The sequence below is a fragment of the Caretta caretta genome, chromosome 1 (genome assembly GCF_965140235.1).
Source record: "Caretta caretta isolate rCarCar2 chromosome 1, rCarCar1.hap1, whole genome shotgun sequence".
Lineage (NCBI taxonomy): Eukaryota > Metazoa > Chordata > Testudines > Cheloniidae > Caretta > Caretta caretta.
In genome coordinates this window covers 215,856,320-215,866,215 of record NC_134206.1, presented here as the reverse complement: position 1 = coordinate 215,866,215, position 9,896 = coordinate 215,856,320, and the positions used below count along the sequence as shown (strand labels likewise).

At 47.8% G+C, this 9,896-nt stretch overlaps 1 protein-coding gene across 1 annotated transcript; it reads left to right on the top strand.

Moving 5' to 3' along the window:
* The first annotated feature begins 1,664 nt into the window (after nt 1-1,664).
* LOC142069389 (uncharacterized) lies at nt 1,665-7,340 on the top strand. Its single transcript, XM_075120243.1, has 2 exons — nt 1,665-1,947; nt 4,857-7,340. Exon 2 carries the CDS (start codon nt 5,180-5,182, stop codon nt 6,770-6,772), a length of 1,593 nt encoding a protein of 530 aa, XP_074976344.1. The 5' UTR covers nt 1,665-1,947; nt 4,857-5,179; the 3' UTR covers nt 6,773-7,340.
* Nucleotides 7,341-9,896: the final 2,556 nt, after the last annotated feature.

Sequence of the window (9,896 nt, the reverse complement as noted above, 5' to 3'; positions counted from 1 at the left end):
TTCATTATTTTGCCACAGTTAAAGAGCTTCAACACAAGAGAATGAGGTGTAGGAGCAGATTTTTGGTAGCCCAGAGCCCAGTAACATGTTTAAACTACTGCCAGCAGCTGGAATACCAATTGTTATGCTTATTGCTGAAAGCAGCTAAGAGGAGGCCTTTCTGAAACCTTAGCACAACTAACAGACCAGAAGGGGAGGGGGAAGTGAGTGACCTAGAGGAGTAAACATGTCCCTGTGCCCTCCTGACTTGAGTTGTTTTCCCAAAGCATGTGGTTTTTCAAGATGGAAAGTCTAGCAATAGTTAGCTATTGCTATGTAGTTGGTTAACTGATAGAAAATTCCCTGCCTGACAGATGGGAAACTGCCCACCTGACAGGCTGGACATCTCCACACTTAACTTAGGTTCTATTAAGCCATTTTGATAATGAACAAGCTATGCAATACTAACAAGTTGGATATAAAAGGAGGAGGAAATCTGAGCTTGATGGACAATTGAATACCTCTCAAGTTCCCCGGCAGACAACCGGCTGGCCTCTGGACGCCTGCAGTTATCCACCTGAGACCTCCTCAAGAGCCTGGGTAAATATGAATCTGGGATTTCTGGAGTGTTTTACCAATCTGTTGTGGATGTGTATAAGTGATTGAGACTAAGTAAAATATAGCTTTAAGGGAGAGCACTCTTGTATTGTCCTGTTTGTGCCAGCCATCTATTGGTGGGATGGCCGGGTGTGTCTCCATTGATTTATTTACTGACACCGCCTCGCAGAAAGTTACCAAGAGCTTTGGGTTGAAAGAACCCCAGGTAACAGAGGGACCTTCCTCCACATCAGAATATCCCATAACTCAGTGGTTGGAGTACTCTCTTGAGAAATGGGAGATCCCTTCCTCAGGTCCTTTTCCCCCCACCTCTGCAGAGATGGGGGACTTGAACCAGGTTTCACCAGTATCCTAAATCAGTACTTTAACCACTGGTCTAAAAGTTAGGAGGCACACAGCACCACTACCTCCTCCTCTAGCCGTACTATGAATGGGTCCTGGTCCAGTAAGTAGCCTATGAAAACAGGTGAGATCTGTTGGGAACACTGGGCATGGCCACTAGGTAACTCGAGGGAATGGAAGACCACGAGTGTCGATGAAGCCCCCTCGCAATAGGCCCCGGTGTCCTTGGCCCCCCTCCTCCTGCCTGGAGGCACTCGCAGCAGCTCTGCGTGCTAGGCCCAAGTGTCCTTGGCCCCCCCGCCTGGAGGCACACACAGCAGTTATGCTGAGAATCTGCAACAGTATGTTGCAGAGTCAGACTGCCTGAAACTAAGCAAGGCCAAACAGGGGAGATATGGAAGAACAATGCTGAATAAAGCAGCTTTATGTATAGTTTAACAAATGATACAGAGAATCAGGGAACTAGCTGGGAACTGGATTGGCTGGCTATATAGATACTTGGAGCAGCTTGCTATTGGATAAGTATGCTGGGAAAAAGGATGTATAAAAGCCTGTGTAACTTCCTGCTCTGTTGTGCAGGATTTGAGATTTTATTCTCCCTGTACCTTTTTGCAGCTGCAAATAAACTTTTCTGCTTCTCCACCCCGTTGTGATTATTGGGTGTAGCACACCGGGTAACGAACCAACTCAAGCTGTTGTTCAGCCTCTTGGCACTGGGTGCCGGCAACAGCTATTGGCGTCCCTGGGTGGGCGACGAGGCTGCAATTTAGCCTTGCCCGGACCCCTCCTGGAGGTCGAGGATTGCAGCGAGAACCGACGCCCAGCGCGCACCGGTGAGTTCATCGGGGGCCTCGGAGGAGACGCGATTTGATCGACCCCAGAGGGCACAACGGTGCAACGCACTCATATAGTGGAGAAGCTGTTGTGGACGGCGGTGAAGAACCGGTCCCTTAGACGTGGGGGAGGAGCAGCTGCAGGCCACGGTGAAGAACCGGACCCTTGGATAAGGTAGGAACCTATTAAAATCCGGATTATATGCTCTGTTGGAACCTGGGGACGCCCAGAGTTACCCTGTAGGTATGGGACAGGGACAGAGCTCAGAGGTTAGGGCACGGTGTACGCCCCTAGAGTGCATTCTAGCAAACTGGAAGGTATTTGGTGCGGATCCGATGACTAAGAGCCAATTAAAACGATTCTGTACAGTTGACTGGCCTCAATATCAACTAGAGGACCAGGAGTGGTGGCCACCAGGAGGGTCAATTAATTACAACATGATCCTCCAATTAGTTTTGTTTTGTCAGTGAATGGGTAAATGGAATGAACATATGTATGCGCATTTGTTTCTGACTTTATGTACTCGACCAGATATTTTACAGCGCTGTAATCTGACTCCGACTGGTTCGGTAGCAGCTAATGTTAGTCCCCAGACCCCCACCCCCACTGTAATGGCAGAGCCGGTGTCCCCTTCGGCCCCCACACCCCCACCGTATAAGGGTAGGATGCCTCGGGTTACAGAGATTGCCCCCTCGGTGGTACTCTATCCTTTGCTTACCGAGACGGTTGTGGCTTGCCCAGGGGCAGACGGACGTCAGGCTACCACTATGCAAGTTTAAACCCATGTGCCATTCAATCCAATAGACTTAGCAGCTTTTAAAACACAGGCTGGGGAATTCTCAACCAACGCAAGCAGGTTTATATCAGTCTTTGAGGGGTGCCTCAGTAGTCACAAGCCGATTGAGATGACTGTAATATCCTCCTGAGAACCCTGTTGTCTGAGGTGGAGAGGGATCAGGTTACAGCTAAGGCAAGGGGAGCGTCAGCTTTCAAGCGAAAGAAAGGAAGCTATCTGTCAAGTTCCTACCCCAAGTAACCGTAAGCGGCTCAGGGCATTTCTGGGTATGGCAGGCTTTTGCAGGATATGGATCCCAGAGTTTGGACTGTGGGCTAAACCCCTGTATGACTGTGTAAAAGGAGCGGATCATGACCCCTTCTATTGGACCCCAGAGGCTGACAGGGCATTTAAAATTCTGAAAAGAAAATTGATGGAAGCCCCGGCTCTGGGCCTGCCAGATCTCTCTAAGCCGTTTCAGTTGTATGTACATGAACGAAGGGGGGTGGCCCTAGGAGTGCTTACACAGCTGTTAGGAGCATGGAAGCGTCCTGTGGCTTATTTTTCTAAGCAATTGGATCAGGTTGCAAAGGGTTGGCCGGCATGTTTACGGGTGGTCGCAGCTACTGCCCTATTGCTTGAGGAAGCCGAGAAGCTAACATTGGGAGGGGTTATGCAAATCTATACTCCCCATATGGTCCGAGCCTTATTGGATGCAAAGGGAGGGCTTTGGCTCACCCAGGCTCGGATTGCTCGGTACCAGGCTAAGCTTTTAGAGAACTCTGAAGTCACCCTACAGCCTTGCCCCTCCCTTAACCCAGCCACCCTCTTGCCAGAAACAGAGGAACAGAAACATGACTGTTTAGAGATCATAGATGTCCAGTACTCCAGCCGTCCGGATTTAAAGGATGTACCTCTCCCAAATGCAGATCATGAGTGGTACACTGATGGTAGCAGTACTGTAATAGATGGGCAAAGGAGGGCGGGTTATGCTGTTGTGACCCTCCATGACACTGTGGAAGCTGAAGGTTTGCCTGCTGGGACCTCTGCCCAGCTTGCCGAACTAATAGCCCTGACCCGTGCACTTGAACTGTCAAAAGGAAAGCGGGTCAACATTTTTACTGATTCAAAGTATGCTTTTGGTGTGCTGCATGCTCATGCTGGCCTATGGAAGCAAAGGGGAATGCTGACAGCCCAAGGCTCCCCAGTCAAGTACGGGCCCCAAATCCTCCGGCTCCTAGAAGCCATACAACTCCCCTCGGAAGTGGCGGTGGTACACTGTAAAGCCCATCAAAGGGAGGATCAAGATGTGGCCAGAGGTAACGCCCGGGCAGATAGAGAGGCTAAGCATGCTGCCACCCTGCCATCCCCTCAGGCTGAGAACGCCCATATGCATGCCCTTATCCCATCAGAAAGGGAAACTTCCAACCCCTCAGTACTCTGGGGAGGAGAGACAGCTAACTGACAAACTCTGTCTCCGGGAAAAGGAGGGATGGCTCCATTCCCCAGAAGGGAAGGTCCTCTTACCAAAGGGCCTAATCCGGCCAGTGCTGCAGAAACTACATCAAACCACTCATGCTGGCAGGGAAACACTTATCCAGCTAATGGGAAAATACTTTATCACTTCCGGACTCCGACCCCTGGCTGCCCAGGTACAAGCGGACTGCTTAGTCTGCCAAAAGAATAACCCCCGACCGGGACATCCTGTGCCACCAGCTGCCCTAGAACCCACTCCGGGCCCCGGACAAGTGTGGCAAATAGACTTTACTGAGTTTCCCCGGACCCAAGGGTTCAAATATCTCCTTGTTATAGTGGATCGGTTCAGCGGATGGCCAGAAGCCTTCCCATGCCGTAACTGCACTGCCAGGACAGTGGCCCTCAAGTTTGTTAAGGAGCTCATTCCTCGCTTTGGACTCCCCCTGTGGATGGAATCTGACAATGGGACACACTTCACGTCAAAAATCATTCAAAGCATCTCACATGCCTTACAGATCCCCTGGAAACTCCATACGCCCTGGAGACCGCAAGCCAGTGGTGTAGTGGAGCGTACCAATCAGACCCTTAAACGGCATCTCTCAAAAGTGTGCCAAGAAGCCTCACTGCGATGGCCTGATGCTTTGCCCCTCGTCCTACTCCGTATCCGCGTTCTCCCAAAGGGTAGATTAGGGCTCAGTCCCTTTGAAATTATGTTTGGAAGGGCATGGCCTATGAATGGCACCCCGGTTCTGTCAGGGGAATGGGAGTTGGGTAATGTTTTTTTGTCACAGTATATGTGTTCCCGGTCTGCTGTTCTCTTGTCTCTTCACAGGTATACCAAGGATTCCCAGCCTCTCCCCTTGGATTCTCCTATTCACTCCTTACAGCCCGGTGACTCTGTGCTTGTTCGCACCTGGAAAGACAAGCCTCTCCAGGAAAAGTGGAAAGGACCCTATACCGTCCTGCTGACCTCCCATACAGCGGCAAAGATCGAGGGCCACAAGAACTGGATCCATCACTCTCGTCTGAAGGCAGTACCTGCCCCCTCGTCAGCAGAACAGTGGACCGTCCAACCTGCTGACTCCTCATCTAGTGACGATCTCGGGCTAAAGCTACTGTTTAAAAGACACAAATAGCGGGCACCTTAATGCTAAAATGGGCCCACCCAGGTATTGGAGACCTTGGGTTGGGAAGACTTTGGTAATAATTAATTGGGTAACATTGTTATTCTTTGTATTGGTATTTCCAAACTGTGCATATCGGGAGCATAACTCCTTTGTTTTGCTTGCGCACCATGTTGCTACTTTAACAAACCAGACTGATTGCTGGGTATGTGCTCCAACTCCACTATCCCCCAAGACGGGAATGCCCCTTGACATGCTGCCCTTGACCCTAGCAGAATTAGCCACCACCAAAGAGCAGGAAAGAACGAACTCACCGTTCTGGAACAAGACCTCTTTACAGCAAGCCACCTATCAGGACCAGGAGTATTCAGTTGCAGTACTCACTGAGGGAGTGTTATGTTTTACCCGAAACCAATCTGATCCCTATGGGCATCCTGTGGGAAAGAGCTCCTGTGTTATTACACAGTGGGCTGATGGGTATTGGATAAAGACCAACAGGGGAGGCCAACAGTGTGGGTGTAATGGTTGCTCCCCTTTTAGGGAAACACTTACAAATAATCTTACCACAAAAAAGGGGTTTGGAAATGTAACTTGCCGTCCAGTTAATATCTCCAATGTAGCAAGCCAATGGTGGGTTTGTAGTGGTCCCTATGGCGAGTGTAATTTGAACGGGACAATTAGAAATGCCCCCACTTGTACCCAATCAGGAGGATGGGATGCCCCCCTAGGGGCATATGACCTGTTTGGAAAAGCAGCCTTAAATATCCCAGGAATCCCCTTAAGAAACAGTCCTTACTGGGCCCTACAGGGTCACTATTTTGTATGTGGCCGAAAGGCTTACAAGGTGCTGCCAGCCAACTGGACAGGTAGCTGTTATATAGCTCATGGAGTTCCTCATCTTTCCATAACTGCCACACTGCCCAAAGGAAAGATTAGAAATGCCCGAGACACCTCTGTTGAGTCACGAGAAAAGACCCTGCGACGACTGACTAAGGCATTGGAGGGCAATATGAAGAATCCCCTCACAACCGAGAAGCTGGTAGGGTGCTCTGTACTGGGAATAGCGCCACTGTTTACTGGGCCAGCCATGGCATGCATAGGCCGCTATACTATAAGGCTGCAGATGGTACTTGAGAAAGTGGCCTTAAAGTTAGAGGACTCGGTTAGTGATTTAGGGTCAGCAGTAAAAACATTAAATAAAGAGGTACAGCAGCTCAGGACGTTTTCCCTCCAAAACAGGCTGGCTTTGGACTATCTCTTGGCATCCCAAGGAGGGGTTTGTGCCCTCATCGGGCCCCGATGTTGTGTATATGTAAATGATAGCAGTTATGAGATCTATAAAAAGGTGGTACAGGCTGAGGCCCATGCCCGAGCCGGAGCACAGGTTGCCTATACTGCCCCAGAGAAGGATTGGTTGCAAACCTTGTTTTCAGGCTGGGGTTTGTCGTCTTGGCTTGGTGGTTTATTTAGCCTGCTATTGAAATTTCTTTTTCCTGTATTGCTTGTATTACTGGTATTATGCTGTGCGGTATCATGTTTTAGGGCCCTTTTGCGAAAGTTAATAAGTCATTCTCTTCAGGGCTATCACAAAGTGCTTATGCAAAGTCATATTGTAAAGAAATAAGTAGCCCAAGTGAGAAAACTCAGAGCCAAGGCTGTTGAGTGTTCTCAAAGGGGGGAGTTGTTGGGAACACTGGGCATGGCCACTAGGTAACTCGAGGGAATGGAAGACCACGAGTGTCGATGAAGCCCCCTCGCACTAGGCCCCGGTGTCCTTGGCCCCCCTCCTCCTGCCTGGAGGCACTCGCAGCAGCTCTGCGTGCTAGGCCCAAGTGTCCTTGGCCCCCCCGCCTGGAGGCACACACAGCAGTTATGCTGAGAATCTGCAACAGTATGTTGCAGAGTCAGACTGCCTGAAACTAAGCAAGGCCAAACAGGGGAGATATGGAAGAACAATGCTGAATAAAGCAGCTTTATGTATAGTTTAACAAATGATACAGAGAATCAGGGAACTAGCTGGGAACTGGATTGGCTGGCTATATAGATACTTGGAGCAGCTTGCTATTGGATAAGTATGCTGGGAAAAAGGATGTATAAAAGCCTGTGTAACTTCCTGCTCTGTTGTGCAGGATTTGAGATTTTATTCTCCCTGTACCTTTTTGCAGCTGCAAATAAACTTTTCTGCTTCTCCACCCCGTTGTGATTATTGGGTGTAGCACACCGGGTAACGAACCAACTCAAGCTGTTGTTCAGCCTCTTGGCACTGGGTGCCGGCAACAGATCTATAGAGGATTTGGACACCATTCCATAAAGACTGAGAAAGGTAAATCCTCCCAAAGGATGTATGTGTGAATGCATACTTATATTTTTCATATGAGCTTGTGATAATAATAAGTACTGGAACTTGGGGAACTCCCCCCCCCGCCCCACAAAAGTGTTGTCTTTGAACAAGGAATGTTGATGATATTCATGATTGTTTCAAGGGTTATAAACACAGTTGCCAACTTTCACATGGTAAATAAGCACCCCGACTTTCACAATAAGCCAAAAATCAAGCTAAATCCTTTTCAAAACAAGGCCAAAACAAGCCAATCCCTAAGAACCCCAACACTCTATGTGACTAGATTCCCCCCAGCGTACAGTCTGGGACTATGGTGGGTCTGCTGTGCACCCCTGACTCTCTCCCCCCCTTGCCCCTGCTTGTCTCTTGCCTTTGTTTGACTTGTAGCTTGTTGCTTCTTCTTTTTGATCGGCTTCCAGCAAGCAGAGACAAGGGGGGGCAAGCAGAAGCTAAAAGCCAAAAAGAGCCACCAAGCAACTCACAAGCCAATTAAACCAAAACCAAGCCCAATTCCTGTGTTTTTTTCATGGGTTTGGCATGTCTGGTTATAAATAAACTTATGTATGTAAAGAGTGAGAGAGAGAGAGATTTAGTAAAGGTTTTTCTTTAGTGATTTTTTGTTACTCTCCTTCTATTGGAGATTTGACTCTATAACAGGGGTCGCCAACCTTTGGCACATGGCCCATCAGGGTAATCCGCTGGCGGGCCCCTAGACATTTTGTTTATGTTGACCATCCACAGGCACATACCACTGTACCTCCCACTGACCGCTGTTCACTGTTCCAGCCGATGGGAGCTGCGGGAAGTGGCAACGAGCACATCCCTGCCCGGGGCTGAAGCTCTTTCCCTAGTCTCCAGATTATATGAATTTTTGCTTATCCGATCTGGCTCCAGTCCCAGTCCCAATTAGATCAGACAAATGGTGATCCACTGGAGTTAATATATGTTTTTATTTTTTCATAAAATGTAAAAACTAAAGATTCTCTGTAAAAATACAAACTCTGCATTTTCCCATGGCAAATGGGTCACTAGGATCCCTGTTTATCATTTTTGCTAACTTAATATATCAGTTACCATAGTGCTTCACTTATGGGGAAAACATCTTGGGCAGAATTTGCCAAACTTCTGATATGCTATGAACATGTACTATTTCTCTGAGAGAGCAGCAATACTGTAGCCTGGATGCCCCGTATGCATGTTCCCATGTACTTATGGTGCCTGCGTCCATGTGCATTTCTTGCAAGGACTCTGGTGTGGGGTCTGTCAGGATGTTAACTAATTAATTAGCCCTGCATCGGGCAGTGTCAGCTTCATCCTTACCCATAGCATCCAGAATACAACAAAACAAAACTTCAAACATTACTCTTGGGGTATAAAGAAAATGACCCACTCTCAGCTCTTCACTAGTTATAATTATGTTGCAAATGGCAAAGTCAAAAAGTAAAATATGAGAAATGAACAGTTCTACAAGCAGGTCTCAGGAGGGTTTGTGGATCAGAAGACCCAGGTCTCAAATTCCATCACACTCAACAACACAGAAATCTGATCTACCTGATATACCTAAATAGGTATTTTCTTCTGAAGCAAAAGAGTGCACGCTTTACCCAAAGAACTGGATACAGCATGGAAAGGACTGTTACCAAATAAACCCTTGGCTTGCACATAAAGCGTACTGCTTTTCCCTTGGTTCCAGACTTCTGAAGATAGACAGCAAGGAAGAGCTTGTATTATTCTTTTCCTTTTGTTTCTGTATATCCTAAACTGCAAATACTGACTACTCCTTCACACATGGACCCAAGGTACAAGTAGCCTATCAGTTTAAGGGGATTTCTTACTCTTTTATAGTTAGAACAGGTTGGGAATATTTCAGCATAAGTTTTCCATGGCAACCGAAACTTATTATTTTTCATAAAACTTTTCCAGGGAAGTTTTTCATGTCTAGGAAGGAACATCTGATGAGAGAGAGCATGAGTTTCCCCAGAATCGCCAATAGCCCAGTGGTTACCTGGGTTATGTGAGATCCAGATTCAAGTCCCTGATTTGTCTGATTCAGAAAAGGGACTTGAACCCGTCTCCTGGATCAGAAGTGAGTATCCTCAAAACCAGGCTATAGCCTATTATGGGGGAAGGGGGACAGTGCGAGCATATATGTGTGATTAATCGCAGTTTAAATCACACTGTTAAACAATAGAACACCAATTGAAATGTATTAAATATTTTGGATGTTTTTTCTACATTTTCATATGTATTGTATTCTAAAAACATAAGAACGGCCATACTGGGTCAGACCAAAGGTCCATCTAGCCTAATAGCCTGTCTTCCGACAGTGGCCAATGCCAGGTGCCCCAGAGGAAATGAACAGAACAGGTAATCACCAAGTGATCCATCCCTGTCACCCATTCCCAGC